The sequence below is a fragment of the Ptychodera flava genome, chromosome 5 (genome assembly GCF_041260155.1).
Source record: "Ptychodera flava strain L36383 chromosome 5, AS_Pfla_20210202, whole genome shotgun sequence".
NCBI lineage: Eukaryota > Metazoa > Hemichordata > Enteropneusta > Ptychoderidae > Ptychodera > Ptychodera flava.
Window position 1 is genome coordinate 35,093,037 of NC_091932.1, and position 21,149 is coordinate 35,114,185.

At 36.2% G+C, this 21,149-nt stretch overlaps 1 protein-coding gene and 1 long non-coding RNA gene across 2 annotated transcripts; both read left to right on the top strand.

Moving 5' to 3' along the window:
* The first annotated feature begins 155 nt into the window (after positions 1-155).
* On the top strand, positions 156-8,560 carry LOC139133798 (uncharacterized). The gene is made up of 4 exons (XR_011552642.1): positions 156-357; positions 5,787-6,102; positions 7,821-8,044; positions 8,438-8,560. It is a non-coding gene; the product is annotated as an uncharacterized lncRNA (long non-coding RNA).
* Positions 8,561-8,800: 240 nt separating this feature from the next.
* Positions 8,801-20,604, top strand: LOC139133670 (transient receptor potential channel pyrexia-like). The gene is made up of 18 exons (XM_070700423.1): positions 8,801-8,819; positions 9,126-9,287; positions 9,405-9,514; positions 9,931-10,021; positions 10,509-10,537; positions 10,883-10,974; positions 11,783-11,912; positions 12,761-12,838; positions 13,214-13,353; positions 14,386-14,645; positions 15,143-15,226; positions 15,515-15,624; positions 15,846-15,961; positions 16,412-16,616; positions 17,036-17,267; positions 17,730-17,790; positions 18,022-18,094; positions 18,420-20,604. Exons 1-18 carry the CDS (start codon positions 8,801-8,803, stop codon positions 18,507-18,509), a joined length of 2,082 nt encoding a protein of 693 aa, XP_070556524.1. The 3' UTR covers positions 18,510-20,604.
* Positions 20,605-21,149: the final 545 nt, after the last annotated feature.

The window sequence follows — 21,149 nt, forward strand, 5'->3', positions numbered from 1 at the left end:
TGTGACCCATCCAAATTAGCAACAGCACAATGTGGGGTTATCACATAGTAAATCCTTCTACTGTAGTAGAGCGCGTTTTGTTAATCATTAAAAAAGTACGCGATGTGCAACGGTTGCAATTGATTGAACGTTGCCTGTAAACAAATAGTTTGTTTCCATAGCCACAGAGTAGGTTGGCCTCAAGCGTCAGGTCACAGTTTTCGTATTGACTGACTATGGTGGTAATGAGGAGTTCACACGACTGAACCTGGACACAGATGGCCACTACCCTATAACGTAATGACATATTAACGATTAGATTGAGACGGGAGTTTAAAATTATCTATAGAAGCTGACGTAAACGGCATTGCTATTGTGGTAAGCGACCTAGCTACATTACTACTTTGATCAACAGGTATAGTTAACAGATGAAAACAGCAGACTTCTCATACAGCACATTTTGCGAAGAAAAACAATCAGTGAAAGAAGATTGCTCGCCAAAAACCTATAAACCAACACTTTATTCGGATCTTTCATTTATTGCAGTACACTCCGAAGTCCACGTATTTGTCTCATGACGTCATTTGTGAGGGCACATGTACATTTGACTGATCAAAGATGGAGATTTTCTATCAGTGCGCATGAACGATGACCCTAATGTGGTTGTGTACGTTGTCTCATGGCACAGTTTAATTTTGCAGTCTCATACATTTTTACTTCATGAAAGTAATTGTGTAATGTCGGTTGGGAGAAGATTAATCAGCTAAGCTCAGTCAATGTAACCAATGGTGCACCTGTATCCTGAACATCTTTTATAACGATTTAACGTCAGTATGGTGCACTTATTGGTCAAACTTTGAGTCTCGTTCAGAAATCATGCACAGGCGATAAAACAGGTGGCAGCGGAAGGCTGTCCACATTATAAGACGATAATAAGTTTTACTGTGGATTTACTAAATTATGGTTAAAAATTTGATTTTGTGTCATGAAAGTAAATTCTCATTGCATATGGCTAAATTATGCAGTACTCTATCACACGGATTAGCCACTACTAAAGATCTTCGTCTTTGACGTCGAAAGAAATTTGCATATGGCTCACTATTTTATTGTGATTTTAAAATTGCATATTAAGGATATTCGTAGTTATGATTTTTTCACTCTGGTAGGAAATTCGACTTCCATACTCTATATCCTAGGGGAACTCTGTTTCCTTCCGTTCGCATTTATGATACATGAGTCGGCAGCCATGTTGTTTTATCTTGTGTTCTCGTCAACGGTGAGTCATGTTATTTTGTGTCCGCTCCACGGCATAGTGCAGGCCTATTGCTTGTAATTGACGACCTTGAACAAGTTGTTATTATTGTGATCAGGGACATACCGTTACTCAAGTCATTGTCTCTGATATCACCTTGTATCGGATAATGTTTACAGATGTATCCGCTTTGTGTCGAATTGTTGCTACTGGGTTGTTTATCATATTGACACCAATTTACTGATACGGTAGACTTTAACCCTTGGTTATGGGCCCCATGACCTGAGTTGCATCTTGCTGAGTATATGAAATTGCGCTAACTCTATTACAAATAGACTGTATCGTTTGAAGCATATCGGATGTTTTCCATAATGAACTGGTTTTGAGGAACAATTAATGAAAGAATGGCCCGGACAGATCGCAGACTTAATGAAAGTTCAAGTGCCTGAAATAAAATTATAATCTTAGAAAGGGAGTTTCATTTGTTTAGAGTATCGATTCCACATTCATCAGTTCCTGAAATCTGCATCACCAACATTCCCTTCAAACATAGGAGAACATACACGACAGAAAAATCACAATCGCAAAACCAGCTTTCTGTATCATAGGATGTGTAATCTCACTCATATTAAAAACCATTTCCAAATTCTCGCATTTTTCTTGAAGTATATATACGCATTCTGCACACATTTGTTTATGGAAAAAGAAACAATAACTTTTTTGGGATAGATATTGTAAACGTTTGAGACGCTAAATAATAATCCAAGAGTGGCATTAATGATTACTTCATGTTCTCTTTGTTTTCTATGGAAAGCTTACGTAATAATTGAGGTTAACTTCGTAATTTGTTGACGTCAATTCAGACAATACTTATTGAGTAAGACAAGTATACTTTCAATGGAATGGTTAACTGCTTTTTTTAACAGTATATCCAACTATTCTTCCAAGTGACGCCGAAAGACAAATTCTGTAACATTTCCACACATGGGCAAGGCATCTTTTAAACGTACCGTCACACACGTAGGCATTTTTTACATATAGACAGATCAGATTATAAGAGGCAAAGTCTAAATGAAATCTATGTTCTTTTTTTCGAAACATTCATAAACAGTAATACATCATAATGATAGTGCTACTGGGATATATCTGATGAATTTCCCAGCCCCAAAGAATTTTGGCAATGTCCCCAAAATGCATTGTCGTTAGGTATTCTTCAAAGTTTGGACAATATTCATATTTATATGAGACAGGTGCTTCCTGTAAACTTAGCTAGTACGCCACTTGAAAGTGAAAGATTTAAACTTTGGCTCAAATTTTCAGTAAGGAAGCTTCATACAACTCTCCTTAAAGTCAAGAAAAACTTGGGATCGCCGTCTAAACGGCGAAAGACACCAATATTTGAAATTTAAAAATGACCGTTACTCTTTAATAAAAAAATCAGTATTTCGTTTCTCACAAAAAACGGGACGGTGACATTCGTAGACTTAAAAATAAGTCCACAAAAGCTTCTCCTATTCAAAAGTACGACAGTGTATTTTGAGATCGTTCTAAAGCTTATATGTTTTATGGACTGTTCACTTCGCGACATACCTATATTTACTGAAGTGGACACTCCCTTGCCCACGTGATAAGATTGTGAGAGAAATTTCTCGAAAAATCATTCATGGACATTTATTGGACATGCACCTTTCACAATGGCGATACGGGGGGGGGGGGGACAGGGGATTGGTGATGCTTGTTATTGAGATGGCAATCATAACATTGATGTCGCTCGTTCATCTCCGGTCAATGGCTACGTAGTGCGGAATATACTGATAGCCCTTGTCCAGCCTTAGTCCACAGTGTTATTTCAAAGTGATGGAATATTGTACTATTCTCGCCTTACAGTTTGCGGTTATGGTTAAATCCTTATCGAAATTTGATCTCGCGTTCTGTATTAGTGCCAATGTAGCTCCATAATACACTAGGGAGCACCGGTGACTTCAGAGTGAAGGGACAACTGTACAGTAATTTAATTTATTGGCAGTCGAAAGCTACTTTAAAATAATATACGACACGTGAGGAAGCACGACCTGATTTGTTGAGCAATAAACGACATCAAATTTTACTCGTTGTCACCAAGACGGCAGACAACGTTCACTACAAACATCCGGTATAACCCCGTCCTTCGAACAGGCAATCTTAACTTTCAATTGACACAGGACAGATGGAACAGCACATAATCCTACACTCTAGTATTTGGGCATAAAGCAAAGTGAATTATCGTGGTACGTAGAAATTAATTTCATTGCAGCATTTTTTTTAAACAACTTGACATGTCTCATATGTAGTTACCGTCATTTCACTTACATATTAAATGAATCGACTTCGAATACAACTTGGGTATTTCATCAAACGAGTTCATCACCTCTTCAAATTTATTGTGAACAGTTTCTAGTTTTGAATCAATTTTCGCCGAGAGTCTTACACTACAGTAAACAAACATGATAAACGTTAACCTAGAGTAGCGCCTTATATTAGAGACAGTGCATATGTCAGCTTCTACAAAGTGAGTCATATCATACAGCCATTGCATATGTTGTATCAGTACATAAAGCATTTGGACCAGGCTTTTATTCTTTTTCGGTGCGTATGTATGTGTGTCAGTGTCTTCCGTTCAATGTACAACTTTACCTATGATATGTAGACGGTCCTGTTGAAGATTATTACGCGCTGTCATTGGAAACATGGCCTCTGTTTTGTTTGTTTGTTTGTTTACGTTTGCAGTAGACGCGTCGCCATGTAATATGGTGCACATCTGACCAGCAACCATCGGACCGTGATGTGGCGTAGAGGGTTCAAAGACAACCCACGCTACCTTGGCGTGGGTCCGAAATTTCAATAAGCATCGGCGATTCAACTATTTCTGAACATTGCCGCTTTATAGTCTTAAGTATCATCGATTTAACATGTAAGCTAGGTTGCACCCATGGGCTAATTTGCAGTTTGTTTGTCCAAAACAAATTTCCTGAGTGGCTGAACTGATCTATTTGCGTTTAATACTTTACAGGACATCAAAAACCCACTTTGGCTTAGATATTTGTAAATTTAATGTGTGTAATGCAATCATTCTACATGTAAATCCTACATGACGACCATCTATTGTGGTCTCCTTGCTTCGGAAAGAGATAGGTTGAATATTTTCTTCAGTATCAAGGTGGCATTTAACCTCCTGCCATTTAAGGTAGAACGCACCTCGGGAACAAACATTTGGACTATCAAACTTTTACAACTCTGTTCTGATATACCATATGTGGGGGTCATTTTAAAGCTCTTGGTGAAAGAAAACTTTTACCGGCTTAGTTTTTCGAAATTCGAAAATTTTTATTTTCCTCCATATTAGGCTACCACAGGGATGGCGGCCATTTTGAATTTCTAATCTCAGTAAATCTTGGGTAATTTGTTTCTCTAGTACCAAAATTTGCATGTTGACCCCCATTTTTTCCTTGATTTTGAAAGAGAATGACTGAAAGATTCCTTGAGGAAAGTAAGAGCAAAAGTTTAAGTCTTTCACTTTCGAGGTGCATACTACCTTAAGAAAGCACAAGGGTACGCGTCCTTATTGAACCCAGAGTAAATAATCTTAGCTAGGCCCATTAACTAAGTTGTAGCATGGTGATGCAGCAATTTAAGAGGGTCACCATGATCCACATCGGCGAGTTGGTGAAGTTGAAGGGTTCTTAAAAACCGTTAGTTTCAGTGTAGCTGTTGGTGTTTCAGTGTTTTATTTCTATGAGTAAAATAATCGTTCTGCCACCAATATCATGTCGAAAGAATAGCTTTAAACTTGTCAGCAGAGTCTGTATCTTTCTCATGTCCGATTTTATTGTTTATCATGAAGTTTTGGTCCTACACTTTGTTTACGGGACAAACCTTCGGGAAATATCTTCAGAAACTTGTTAAGATCCAATTAAGGTTGTATGCGCCTCGAAAGTGTAGGATTTCAACTTCTGCTTAAACCTTCCACTATGAAACCTTCAACCAGTTGTTACAAAATGGAGAACACAAATCAAGGGTCAAATCAAGGATCACAGTGCAAAGTTTGGTACAAGAGAAACAAATTACCAAGCATTTACTGATATTTGAAATTCAAAATGACCGTCATCCCTGTAAACTCTATGGGGAAAATAACATTTTCGATTTTCTAAAAACTAAGCTAGAAATTTGTCTAATCCCAACAACTATAACATTACCCCCAACGAGTCACTGAGGTATATCAGAAAGAAAAGTAAATCTTTGAGAATCCGAATGTTTGTCCCTAAGACACATTCTACCTTAAAAAGTGAACAAAAATGGCTGCTTGAAATTACCTTCTTTTGAGTCACCTTATGAAATTGACATACTTAACAGCTTATTGATACATAGGAGGTATGGTGACGTCGTAATGTTGGTTCATAATCATATATGTACTTAATATATATTCACTAAATACAAGTACATTGCCTATGTGACATATTTCTTGCCCAATCACTTAATAGACATGGTTGACTAATTGAATGCTCATCTACAATTTTAGGGGTATTTGATCGCATCGCAAATCCCTTGATAATTTGCTGAGTTTGCCAGAAAAGAGAGATGAGTTCTGGAGAAGAAGATCGTAAAAGAAAAAGAGACGGAAGACCAAGAAGATATTTCCTTCGTCAGGGAAAAGTTTCGAGGCAGAACAAATTGAGTTGGACAGGTCACTAAGGAAGAAAGCATTTGGCGATGTAACCGTAGATCATTTGTCCCCAACCCTTTGAACCAATTGGCATTCATCAAGAGTCTATCTGAAGGGAAATACGCGAAATATACCACTTCAAGGAGGGAAGGCTTTGATGTCTTGGACAATGGTAAATATCTATGGCAATCGGCATGTAAATAGTTCACTCATTTTCCATAGTTGCTCTGTCAATATTTGATTTTCTAAACATTTGATTCAAATTAATGAAGTTAACACTTCAAAATCAAAACAAATGGCATTGAAACAATATTGATCATCCCATAAATCAATAGCTCCTTTCATGTCAAGGCAAGGCAAGGCACAATGCCATTTCGTTAATATACTCACAAAACAACTCAAGAGTAACGCTTTCCATGAAACCTGAACATTTATCATTTAAGGCTACTGGCTACTTGTCTCTTCCCCCTGTAAAGTAATAACCTACTAGCCACTTTTTCCTTCCGTCTCTCTCTCTGTGTCTCTCTGTCTCTGTCTCTGCCATTCTCTCTCTCTCGGTGCTCTCTTACAGCCCCTCGCTGCCTGTCCCTCGTCGGTCTGTCTATCTGTCCGTCTGTGTGCCTGTGTCTGCACGGTGTCTGTATGTGTACCTCTCCCCTGTTTCTTTCTCTCTTTCATGGGCCACTTAGATGTAATAAAGTTTGAATGTATGCAATTGTACGTTCAAACATTCCACAACTAAATGCTGCTTCTAGGATTAAGCGCTTAAAGTAGTTGACCAGGCTGAGATGTAATTTACGGCCCTTGTTTATACCTTTAAACCATGTAATGCTGTGGTTGACTACGCATACCAAAATATATTGAAACATTGCAACATGAGGCGATGGATTAACTGTAGGCCTACCACCTTGTCATTCATTAATTGAAAATGCAATATTGACGACTTCCACGCGTAAAACAAAGCTGACTATCATTCAAATTGGGAACACAACTTTGCATCGTTATCACTACATAAATAATATGCATGGACAGTAGAGGGGGGACTGTATGTAAAACACGCAAGAATGCAGTTTTAAACATTATTTTAATAGCGACTTCGAATATGTCTCCTCTTATTTCAGGCGTACCCAAAGTTAGGGAAAATTTTGCCAAACTTTCCATGGTCTAATTGCAAAATTTGGTGCCAGAGAAAAAAGTACCCGATATATACCAACACATGAAAATTCAATATGGCTACCATGTCTGTCTTAACTCTAAGAAAAAATTAAATTTTCGATTTCAAAAAATTAGTTGCTGAAAACTTTACTTAGTCCATGAACTTCAAAAACGAACCCAAATCAGTTGCATACCAAAATGCATTGCGAAAAGTTGATAGAGTCCAAATTTCACTCCTACCTAATTATGAAATTACAGTTCAGAGTATGTTATATTAAAGGAACTAAATACATAGTATTAGGAACCAGGAATGTGAAGTTCAATTATGCAGGGACGTACAAACAATGACAATGTTACCGTCGAAGTGAATGAATTATAAGGCATGAGCTCATGGCGCCAAAAGTACATTGAGGTTCGTCATACACTAGCATATCTGAATTAAACGTCATAAATTATGGGCATAAGAACGCATGTATACACAAATGTACAATTATTTCCCGTTCTGCCTGAAAGTGTCCATCTTAAACTACCTCATACAATTCTACAGTAAATCAAAAATGATACCATTAGGTAAATAATTTTATTTACAAATTAAATGTCATCGATATCAGTCAAACCGACCAAAGAAAATCGTGCTTTCACACATGCAAACAGTGTTCAGGTTTTGTTACAGAACATTATTGTAGTACGTTGGCAGTAATTTTAAAATACCCCTCTCTGGTTTTCGTCTCGCAGTTCTCTACGAAAACGGTGCTAAGGGTGGCCAATTGGACGAATACACACCCTATGACTGTGATAGAGGAAGCCAGGCCACGGAGGATCTCATGTTGTATTTCCACAATCTGGCTGTGTCCATAGAGGCCGAAGAGAGAGTCAATCTCGGCTATGTTGAGCATTTATTACAGAAAGGTGCCGATATAAACGCCGGAGATAGATTCGGTCAGACAGTGTTGCACGAGGTAATACACTGCAGAGTGAAAAATACTGAACGTCCTATCAAATGATAATATTGTACGAATTACCTCCTTTCAAGTTTCCTAATTACGGCATAGGGTGCTGATAAAAATATACGAATAGACGTATCTACTGCATTTCAATAGATATAAGTCAACATCAATATGTCTCAAATATTGTTTACTTAAGTTGACACGACACACCGATGTTATGAATAAGTCTCTCGCATATACTGGTCAATACATATTTTTGGGGAAAATGAGATAAATATGGGTTAGAGAAAACACAAAGCTACAGCAAGTTGAGATTTATAGATATTTGGTATATCTAAATTTTACCTGAAAACTGCATCAATGATCATAATCTTTGTTATATTCGTTTCCAATCTTCCCTTATAGGTGGCTCGATGCTGGCACACGGATGTCGCCAAGTTCATGATCGACAATGGCGCCAACTTGACACAAGGTGACAAGAGAGGCCGACAACCTTTGCATGTTGCTGCATCGGTGACTATGCTGACATGGTGGAATTCTGCTGAATAATGGAGGTAAGTTTTGATGTGTGATTATGTATTATGAGAGGAGAGCAGATTTATCAGAAATAGTATGCAGTCTAAACTGTTGGTAGGTAAAAGAATTGGAATGGAGCATCTTTGTAAATCTACTTGATGTTGGTTTATGTTAAAATAACCATGCGCGGGCTAACCTTTCCATTGAAAGCGCTGGTTGGAAATCATCGATTAAGTTACAGCGAAAGTTAAGATGCCAGCACAGTACGTTTGTAAATTGTTGTTACGGTAGTATTACTAATCATTAAAGACTGAAGTCAAGATCTTACCCTTATCATTGAAAGTGAAGTCTAGATCTATGAATAATGTTAAAAGATATAACTTACGACATGTAGCATCCTATAGAATTACCTGAAGATTATCATTTGCATTTAGTACGAATTAGGTTTCAATATGTCTCATGCTTTTACATAAAGTGATTACCATTGACAGTTTTAAAGATGCGTACAAATTTTAATTTAATACGTAGAACAAATAATACTAGCATTAGTTTCTAAACAGCAACATTTTATTTTTAGCTGACATATCTGCCACAACAGAAGATACAGGTCACACAGCCATTACCTTCGCCGCTGCCAATGATGCGTGTGAAGCACTTGGGGCTCTTTATAATCGAGGGGCTGATATCAACAAGACTGGACCACAGGGCAGAACTCCGTTAATGGTGGCGGCACTAGGAGGTATTTTATCAAATCATCTGAGTAATTTCGATACCTATTGTACAATTTGAACACATGCAAACTCTGTATACGATTCCAATCGTCAAATTATGTCTACTAATTCATTTATGATTTCAGATCGCAGTGAAAGTTGTAAAATGCTGCTGAATCTGGGTGCCAAGGCAGACGTCATAGACAGTAATGGTGAACCGTGTATCGTAACGATGTTGGCAAAGATGCCGGCAGTGGTAAGTAACTGAGATTGATCTGATATTCCCATCAGTGATAAATACTATCATTTCCAGTAAAAATCCCTGTATACAGTACGTTGTCAACCAATCATCAGTAGTAAAAATGGTTCATCTGTTTGCCTGACAACATAATCATCCATTGAACAAGGACCTTAGTTATAAAGTGCCTTGATATGAGCGGCCATCTTTAACGGGGGATGAAATGAAGAATCACGCAATCAGAACTATAAAAAGTAAATGATTATTGTAAGGCGGCTTATCTAAAATATAAGCATGTAAATAAATGTTTCCCGTAAACTATCTACAGAGCGAAGGTTTTCATGACCACACAAGACCGGAGGACTTGTTCAGTGTTCAATATACTATGATTAAAATTTTAATCACGTAATTGTCATACTGTTTTTATCTATCAGGCTCACGTTGCGCTGAACCAATTCCACAGAATGGACGGTGCAAATAGAGCGCAGTATTTTGATCTGCATCACCTTGAACCTCAGAAAGCAAGTGAGTTCAAAGGTTACAATTTCAATCGCACATTTGCTAGAGGATTAATTGCTGTGTAGAGGAAAGTATTACAAATGATGTTTAATGATTATTAAATTTACTACAGACCCTTAGATGCCCTTAGTCCTCGAGACTGTACTTTGACTTGACTCTATCATTCTGTTGTTTGGAATTAGTTCTGAGACAGTTCCCATTAAACCAAACTTTAAGTAAGCACATCAAAAAGATAGTGTTAAAAGTTAATGGAAAACTGAATAAAATCTGAATCGTTATGCAAACAAAATTTGGGACATGTGTAATAATAGCAAAAGTGCGCAAATACCAAATGTGATATTATTCACTGAAAACATCCATTGATTTTATTAAATGGAACAACGTGCTTTTTAAATAAGTTAATGCAAGCTAGCTTCCTGTTGGTGACAAGCAAATCTAAATCCATTGACGTGAATAGTGTAGTAGTGAAAGCTTTCATTTTCCTCGACTTCAGATGAACCAAAGATGAAGACCCGGATGCCGGTAAGGTTATGGTTTCCTGATTTCATTAATACTCATATAGATGTTTCTTTTTTCTTTTTATTTTTTTATTCTGATGCAGCGTACGTAATAGGCCGACACAAATTTGAGCAGTTGCTAATTAAAGATATGTTTAAATTACATTAAGTTACATTAAAATTAAAGCATTTTAACTATGTAAAACATGTGATTACAACACTGACGGTACCCGTCATGTCGCAAATCTTTCTGTACCTATGTTACTTTCATGTGTAATTATTGTTTAATTTATGCTTCTTTTCTATTACTATTCCTATTCCGTATGTGTTGTACCTGCCCATCTGATGTCTATCCCGCCGTGTGTTGCAGATGGACGTTGTAGTTCACTATCGACAGTTCGAAAACATCGAACATCAAATCTTCAGCGAGTTAATTGAAGTCAAATGGCAGCAGTTTGGCAAGTATGTAATATTTTGATGAAATGACATAACAATTCAACATGATGCAAGAACAAAATTATCTTACCAACGTTCGATGAGTAATGACATACATTGTTAAACCGTGTTGAAATTCATATTTATAAAACAAATACAATTAATTTTTATGTCAACGTCACTAAAAGGGTCACTTGCTGTAACTATTTAGATGACACTGTTTATGCTAGAAGAAAAAAATTTCTTCATTTTAATGTACTTTAAAATACAAATTACTAGGTGTTGTACGATATGCAATGGGGCTATCAGGTGTGCTGGCAAGTTGTGTGTATCTGAATATGATTTAAGGTTGACAGACACATTATATTTTACAACGTGAAGAAATATAAAAAGCTACAGCAAGCGAGCGTCTAATAGATATTGTTACTTTGTTTCTCTCGTAGCTCAACACTTTACCTCTCTTTCATTATCTTTTCATTAAAAATGATTTTGCCATGTTTACCGTTTTATACCATCTTACTCTGTTAAGGTGATTACACGTCTTTCCGTGAAATATCCTTTCCGAAAAATTTCTGATAGTCCATGCCCATATTTTGGTTTTCTTTCATTTTTGCCACAATCTTGTCAATATATCTTAGTTATGTCCTTAGCGCCCCCAACGTTCAAGGTCTCTTTTTGTAGTTTATATACATGCACCTTTCACTGTTTCGTCCGATTCTAATTGGCCACGCAACTATGTAGGTAGGTAGAGGTAGGTAGGTAGGTAGGTTTATGTGTGCATGTCCGTCTGTCTACAAGTCTATTTGTCGAATCATGTTGTACTTATATCCTGTAGATTCTGGGCGTGGGCTCACTTCATTCTCGATCTCACATATATCATCCTATGGACGGCACTTGCTGTGATAAAACCAGACGCTAGAGCATGCTACTACTTCCCTAGTGACATCTGGAGAGTTATACTATGGGTAGGCGAGTTTTAAAATTGTCCTCATCGAAGCGTTGAAAACGTGCAGCAGTGTTATGCTAGTATACAGGAACAGCCTTCAAGTTTATCATAAATTCCGACGGCAACGACAACATAAACATTAACAGTTGATTGTGATGGTTTTAGCGATTGGTCTTCAAAATCTGGGAATTCTATTATTGTATATGTATAGAATTGTTCTTGATATCGATTTTCCAGAATGACAATTTACTTCAAGCGTTGGCATTGAACAGAAAACGCACACCTTGGCCTGATGTCAAAATTCATATCACAACAACACTACATATATATTACAACATACTTATATAGCATAGTATTGTATAGTATAGTATAGTATAGTATAGTATAGTATAGTATAGTATAGTATAGTATAGTATTGTATAGTATAGTATAGTATAGTATAGTATAGTATAGTATAGTATAAACACGATTGGAACTAATTTGCGATAATTGGATTTTCATATTTTGCAAATTTCTCAAAAGTGTTAGGTGCCATATAGCTGAATGTTGCAATATTGCAAATTACTCATAAAAACAAGTGAGTAATATAAAAAGAAAAGCAGATGAGCTAACATTTGTTGATTAAATCGACATTACTTCACCAGCCAATTATCCCATTTAGTTCCAATCGTGTATAGTATAGTATAGTATAGTATAGTATAGTATAGTATAGTATAGTATAGTATAGTATAGTATAGTATAGTATAGTATAGTATAGTATAGTATAGTATAGTATAGTATAGTATAGTATAGTATAGTATAGTATAGTATAGTATAGTATAGTGTATAAATGGAGTTGGGTGCTTAACAATATGCATATATTTGCAGATTATTGCAATAGCCTACACAGTGTTCTTGATTATCCAGGAACTTAGAGAGTTCTACACTTCCAAACGCGAACTCGATGTAAGTAAACAATAAAAAAATGACCCAGTTTTTAACATGCTTGAAATTTAAAGCGTAAAATCACTTTTAATTACTATTACTATAGTTAAGTTTTCTTAATCCTATGAGCACTTTATAAACAGTTAACGCCCTCTATAAAGGAATCTTGATAATATTTTACGTGACAATGCATTGGACCGGTGGTTTCTATTCGTCGAAATTTGTTAAAATGGTGACTCTTCGTCAAATTTTGTTGTTATGGCTAGAATATATTATCATCAGACAGTAGGGAGATTATGTAAGAATACAGTATATTCGTAATTAAAAGGATTTCCTTCTTCCTTGTCTCGATAATCTGAATGAAACGTAACCACCGTGGCTGTGTTTCTTCTTTAGGAGTGGAAAGAATGGAAATTGAATATACTAGAAGAAGATATGGAGCATTGTCATCCAAAATGGCCTCACGAAAAGCAATGGCTGGAACGAGAACGTGACGAAATAAACGACATGAGATCTAATTATTTCCATGATTATTGGTAAATATGAATGATTTTTTTCAAGTCGTTCTTCTGACAGATGTGGCGTGTTTGACAACACCTAACCATGAATGTGGTTCTTTTTTAGCTTTTATGTGTAATGTATAGAAGTGTGATACGTATAGCCGGAGTAGAAGAGTTGCAAACCACACATGGACGCTATTTCACATTACAATGGTACCCGAAAACCAAATCAAATAGATTCTTCGGATTTAAATTGAGTGACGTCATTTTACATACTAAATGATTAACTCTCTTAAAAATCTTAGAGAATCTTAAGGAATCTTAGGGAATCTTAGAGAATATATATATATATATATATATATATATATATATATATATATATATATATATATATATATATATATATATATGAATACAGATGTCCCCGTGGGAAATTACAGTGCACGATGCTAAAGCAGAGCGTTATAAACAATTACTCAAAATTATTTCAAGTACAAAGTAATAATAACTGTTACTTAATTTTCATGCATCCTGCAATCATCAGATTGCAGATTGCAAGATGCATGAAACTTAAGTACCAGATATCATTACTTTGTACTTGAAGTAATTTTGTGTAAATAAATAAATAAATATATATATATATATATATATATATATTATATATATATATATATATATATATATATATATATATATATATATATATATATATATATATATATATATGCTAAGTGAGTTTAATATATATCATTTAAAAGTTCGACTTGGCATTGACACCTTTCAGTTGTCTTCGTTGGATGAAAAAAATACGCAAATAAAATTTTTACTATTCTGTATATAACTGTACATGCTCTATAGACTGCAAAATTAAATACAAAAGAAAAATAAAATTAAAAATTCTTGTAAGAACATTCCCAACTTACCTGGTATTTTGTTACAGCGTCAACAAATGATACCGTTACCAATGCATGCCCTTGCATTTCTGCATGCAAATAAGCTTGACGAGCTGATTCATGGTTAATTCACATCCTCAAATCTATTATAATGATATCTGTTTTCTTCCTGTAGGAATATTTTCGACTGGTTTGTGTACATACTTTTGATGTCGTGTGTAGTACTGCATTTCATCGACATTGGTATCGTGCCACATGAGCTGTGTTGGCCGGACAGTGGCAACACGACGGGGAATGCCACAACAGAACCTGTGAAAGTGGATGACGACGAAATAGAAAGCCTTGCATCTAGACTGCACATTAGAGTTTTTGCTATCACAATCATCTTCGTGTGGGTCAGAATTCTCAAATCAGCGAGAGCATTTATGACACTTGGTAAGCAGTGCTTATGTAAACAGGAGTGCCCTATAACAGTCATTGCTGCACTTGAACTCTTATTCTCTCTCTCCAGTCGAATCATTTCTGGTGATTTTTGTCATTTATATCCTACCCGCACCCCTGCTACATATATATATTGACAGTGAATCAGTATGTTGCCGCGGGAAATCCACGTCTTTCGGCAAGGTCACAGAAGCCGCTTAAATTTGAATATTAAGAAATGTTCTACCGAATTCGGATTCAAAACCTACATGTATCTTGCCTTACTCAACTTGCAAAGAAGTCGGTGTTCAAAGCACTCGGCTATATCCACAAAATCCCAGACAATTACAATTGGTCAGGTTGTCTGAGTTTAAAACGGGATGTTTAGTGATCGAGTTGATTAAGTAATCGCAATTTGGCACACGACAGTAAGTATAAAAGAGAAACGAAGTGGACTAAGCCTTTCTCTTTATACATTACCAGTTTATTCTACCACTTTTTGTTTTGTTTAGGTCCTTTCATTGTGATGTGTTACAAAATCCTGGGTGACGTTGCACGGTTTAGTTTCCTCTACATAATCTTCTATATTCCATACAGTAAGTATACTTTGCATACTGTTTATAAACCATGCATAAAGATTTGAGACGTCTTGTAACGTTACCAGCCGCTATGTGCATTTCACTTTTAAACTTTGCGGCTATCTTTTCGTGCCATCTTTGTAATATTGCTGGCTTCCACTCACATAGAACACCATTCTTGATCTGCCGTTTCTGACTGATTGTATGCAGAACCGGTGTTGAATAAACGAATCAGTCTCGCACGCTGTGTCCGTCTATGGTATATCAAACTTACCTCTATCACAACATCTTTTTCTCCACTTTCAGCGAGTGCATTCTGGATGATGTTCGGTGGTGACGTAGAAGAGTTCGAGACTGTCTCGGAGACGCTTTTTAGTTTGTTCAGGATGACACTGGTAGACGAATACAACTATGAAGTGAGTGGCTAGATTAGAATCATCGATTTCAAAATTGTGTCAAAAGATACAAAAATTGAAAGAGAAGGAATCAATAGAATCATAATGCCTTAGAATGACTTTGTGCATAATATCGATTCGGCTACAAAATTTGAAGTATGAAGCATAAACTTGCCGCTTTCATTCAAATATTGTCTCAAAGGTCATGGATGATCTTTGTCCTAATGTCATTTGTACTGTAGGGAATGAAAGAAGAAAACCCTGTCATGTGTGATATACTGGTTGGTACCTACCTGGCAATCTCTGCTATTGTTTTGCTTAACCTGTTCATTGCTATGCTCAGCGAGACATTTGTTCGGTAAGTAAGGATGCTATCCTCAGTTAAATATTTGTTCTGTAATGTAAGGATACAGACAAACCTAAATGATGTAACTTATTGCGTCGATGTAATTTCTCTCTCCATTTTTAGACTCGATTCCTCTTGACAGTAAATTACCAAAAACAAGTTTGTACAACGTGAATAATATTTGGTCATAGAAAGGTGATTGCCTTTGACGACGCTTGTAATGATTTGAGGATGACGCACCATACCTACGCCTGCTAAGATATTTTAGCTAGTCAAACTTGGATGTTTTGACTTGAAATGGAACAAGGGGAAAAAAGCTGTTTAGTAAAACTGTCTTTAAAATTTAATACTGACTGCAGTTTCCTGAAAATTGCTGTCAAGAAAAGACTGTACGGTCATCGCGTGGAGTAATATTTTACGAAGTTAATTAACTCGCTGACCCACGTGTTACCATCGTTACAGTATCCATGACAATGCGCATTCCAATGCACTGATGGAAAGAGCTCAAATCATCCTGGGATTGGAGGACAACCTGACTGATTCGCAAAGGGATAAGTTTTGCAAATACATCCACTCTGAATGTCGTCCCAGAAAGAAGTATTACGATGACGACATGACAATTGAAAACAAAGAAGATGACGTCAAGAAAGTAACTTTCCAGATTAAGGTAAGTCTTGAATAAGGCTCCCTATTAAAACTAATGATACCTCGTCAATAGTTAATACGAACTAACTGGTGAACAAGTGGACAAGCCTCATGAGTCTAAAATTGAGAAACTTCACAGAACCATTAATAAATTATAACAAGTAAATGAAGGAATAATTGAATGATTGAATAAATGAGCGAATGAATAGACGAACGAACGATTGAGTGAGTGAATTAATGATGAATGAATAAATGGATGAGTGAACGAGCGAATGAACGAATCAATAAATTTACGAATAGACAATAGAAGTGAGCAAAGCGTTGAACAAATACTGTACGACATGCTTATGAGATAAAAGATACACTACTGCGGTTTCCAGTAATTTACAACCTGTTCGAGATCTATCGGAAATGCCCAATTTTGGTGTTTTCATCTCATAGGAACAACTAGCGATGGTTACTGACTTACTCAGCCGCCAAGCTGAAACGAAGCCAGGCATGCGCACTCCTGGTGAAATGACACCACGCGAAACACATCATGCACATGAGATACATCAAATTAACATTGAACTCAACCAACTGAAATCACAGCAGAGGGAATCCATGGACAAAATGCAGGCCAACATGGAGACTATTTTAAGTCTTCTAAAGTTTGTTATCTCAAAACCTAAAGGTGAGTGGAATTATCTGAATAGACTCAGGGTATGCAAATTTAGTTGACCGAAGTCAGAAACCCATATATAGTTTGTCAGGACCAGTGACAATTCGCCACTCTTGTGGTTTTCTTGACTTAGACACCAGTGAAGATACACGAATCAATATGTATGAAAGACTATCAAAGTTTGCCAGAGGACCACTCAAAGTACCAATAGCATGGCTCTCAGACAACCGGCAATTGCATGGATTTGCTCACATTTACTGAAACAAGTGTACGTCATGGCATATTAGAAAGTCGTTCATGTTTTCTGTATGAGTGAACAATCAGAAACATAGCAATGCGTAAGTTATGATAGTTAGAATAGAAAAAACTACGGTAAATGTAAACGCAAGCAAATGATAAGAAAGAATCGAAAATGTTACTACTGCTTTCCTGTACTGAGTTCAGATTGTTGTATTTTATTGACGCTTGGCCCAGGTCCGAGGGATGACCCAAAGTCACGTGGTCAAGGTGACGATAGCAAAGACCGAGACAGAGGGTAAGTTCAATTGAAAACAAGCATAAACGCTGAGTTTTGATTGAAATGTTCTTTGAAATACCTGCAGAAAAAATCTGAAAAAGCGCCTTCCATTCAATACATTGAGTAGTTATGTAAATGTCATCCGCACGCAATACGTCATCATTATTCGTGTATGTTACTGGCATGGCAAATTCTTCTTCAAGATAAACAGATGTTTGTTTTACATATGAAGTCTGTTTTCTTACATAGGCCAGGAAAACCAACAATACATACGAAAGAAGCATTTACAGCAGATGATCGTGGCAGCACGAATGCAAGCCAGGTAAAATGAAAAAGAAATGAATTTTAACCTAATTTGAAGGAAGTCCAACTTTGCCATAGAGGGCGTTGTAGATGTACCACAGTCAGGCGCTACGAAAACACAAACAATTATTAAAGTTCGACAAATCGACTGCCTTTCAAAAATAAGAAATTTAAGTAAACTTAGTCGTTTGGACTCATAAATGATCGCGACAATGAAAGCCACCAAATTCAATCTTTATTGTCAAATTTTAGCAGTCGGAAGCAGTACGGAGATGCAGTTTAATTAATTTTTATACACCAGATGAAAATATAACTCCTTTGTATTTGTTGTCTTTCGTTTGCAGCCAAGACATCCGCCTTCGGCTGTCACTCTGGAAAGAATAGGTGATGACGCTGAGGCTGTTCACGATGTTGAAAGTTCAACCGAAGCTTGACCTCTTTGTCTTATATTGGCTGACTTTCACAGACAGTTCCAAAACTGGAAAAAAGGTTTCCGAAAAGTAATCACCATTAATATTCGCCTCTGAAGTACGTTGAGAACAATATATTTGTCATGCTTCTTTCCGATATACATGTAGATGGAGAAGAAATGTTCAGCGTTGCGTATTTACTTTTGATCTCCCCCATTGAAATTTTCTTCCAGACCATTAATTTCTCTCAGATAATAAAGTGTGATAATTTTGTCTAAGACTTGTGGCACACGACTTGCATACGTAAAATTAAATCACCGACACGGAACCTGTGATTGCATTTTCTATGTTTTTTGTTTCACAACCGAGGAAAATACGACAAATTGGCAAATTGCTGACCAGTCGTATACTCTCATTTTATAAAAAATTGACTGGAGAGCGTTCATTCTCTACGGCAAAAGCATGCCACTGAACGAGTTTCACGAAAATTCGCACTTCAAGTTCAACACAATTTACACATTATCTAACATGCTAGCTTAATAATGCAGCCTTACCTCGTTTGAGGTATGGAGTAGTACTGAATCTATAAGATACTCGTTTCGTTAGATCCGATATTACGCTGCAAGGCGAAGCTTGTCATTGTACATACACATAAATAGTGATGATTAAAGAAAATTCTCTGTACGGTGAAATTCTTCGTCATGTTGCTTAACCAATGAGTTCATTTGAATATTTCGAAAAAAGTATCTTGTGTTGAATTTTCTTTCTGACATAAATAATGACAAGTTGTTTTGTCATGTATGTACATTAATTATTTGACATTTATGTGAAATTACTACATTTTGGACAAACTCCCATTCCTTTAATGAATCGTATTATCGTGTTGCGATTAATCCATCATGTGTCTGATACCATTATGATTCTAAATAAACTTCAAGGCTTACCAAAAACAACACTGCATCAAAACTTACACCCCTATATATTGAGATGCATTGTGGGGGTAAATGTTACAGTAACCTGCATGCAACATTGTCTATTCCAAGGGAAATTTGTACATATTTTTGTAATGTGTGTTATATTTTAATGTGTGTTTTGGTATTTATACTTTGTATACACTATAGTAAGACCTGCCTTTGTAAGCTTAACAATTACCTTCCACCATTACCGTTTTACAACTTAACATATTCTTGAGACTGTCAGCCATTTCTTCAGACTTGATCTTTGAACCACCATGCTGTGCGATAAATCAGGTTCGATGGGAGCTTCCAGTATAGATTGACAGAAATGTGCCGGAAAGCGCTGCAACTCCACATATACATGTATAATCGGAGATTATTTGGATTGACAAACCATTTAGTGAATTGTGAACAAAAATATACGATAGCAGAAAAGACCATGACAAGGTTGATTTCTCTATCGAGGCATTGTTGCGAGTTTGGAGAATTTTCTTGCTCCAAGTGTACAATGTAGACACACAGGTACATGAACATCGACGAAAGCGTCCAAGATACATATCATTAACCGAGGCTATATACTCTGAGCTCACTCAAAGTTGTCTTCCGTTATCCATTTGACGATTCCACTGGGATTTCAAGAGTAGGGCTAACTGGAGGTTCTGTAATCCCTGAAGTTGACAGTGACAATATACTATAGTAGAGTTTAAATTCTAGAATCAGTTTTCTTTGCAGGCTTCGTCAATATATCCAAATGCCCAATCGCACTACGTTAAATATGACTAGATTAAATTTCATTGAATTATTGGGTAACTTACGGTCCCTCCACGAAACACGACTGAACGCAGCCATGACAATTTTTTCTTTGCAAAAATAGCTGCAGTATACTTTTCGATCTGCTTTACGACTTTCCCTCCGCCACACTCTTTGTTTTGTACGATTTAATGTATGTAACTAAAATATTGTTTATAATTGTTTGTCATTCAAAGCATCTAGTTATCTTTGTGATGTATTCAGCCGTTATAGACATGCTAACTCAGAGATCACATTCTCGAATTCTCTTAGGAATTTCTTTATTTCAAATTGTAATTTGAATGGGGCAAAATGTGTCTTCGTTATCTTGCGACGAAAGTATGGAATATCTTTCAAATTTGCATTAAATATGCAGCTACTTTAAGATATTTTTATGTCAAAATACTTCAAATTGTTAGAAGCAATTTTTTAAACAGTTGATGTATTAATTAGAATTCTTTCAAGAATAAATTTTCCTTGTAGACTATACTTTCTTTCTGTGTATTGGGATAGCCCCAGAGAATATTACTCATCGAGTAAATTTGCCAATCGTTAGAGTGTGAATGTATGAATGAACGAACAAACTAACAAATAAATTAAATAAATAAATAAATAAATAAATAAATAAATAAATAAACTGAAATGTGTAAATAAAGATATATTATGAAAGAAACCGGGTATTTCTCTGACCAAACATTAAATACATAAACACGCTAGACTATCCCTATAAAATATACAGTGGTTAATATTAAGTTTGAAGGAATTTCGTTTTCGAAAGCTTGTCAAAAACCCGTATCAAATGTGCCATACTGCATTATTTTGGTTTACAAAAATCAGAGTACATTAATTATTCCATTCCACTTAACGGTGTAACATGATACTGTAATTTTCAATCATCAATCGATTGATTATGTCCTTT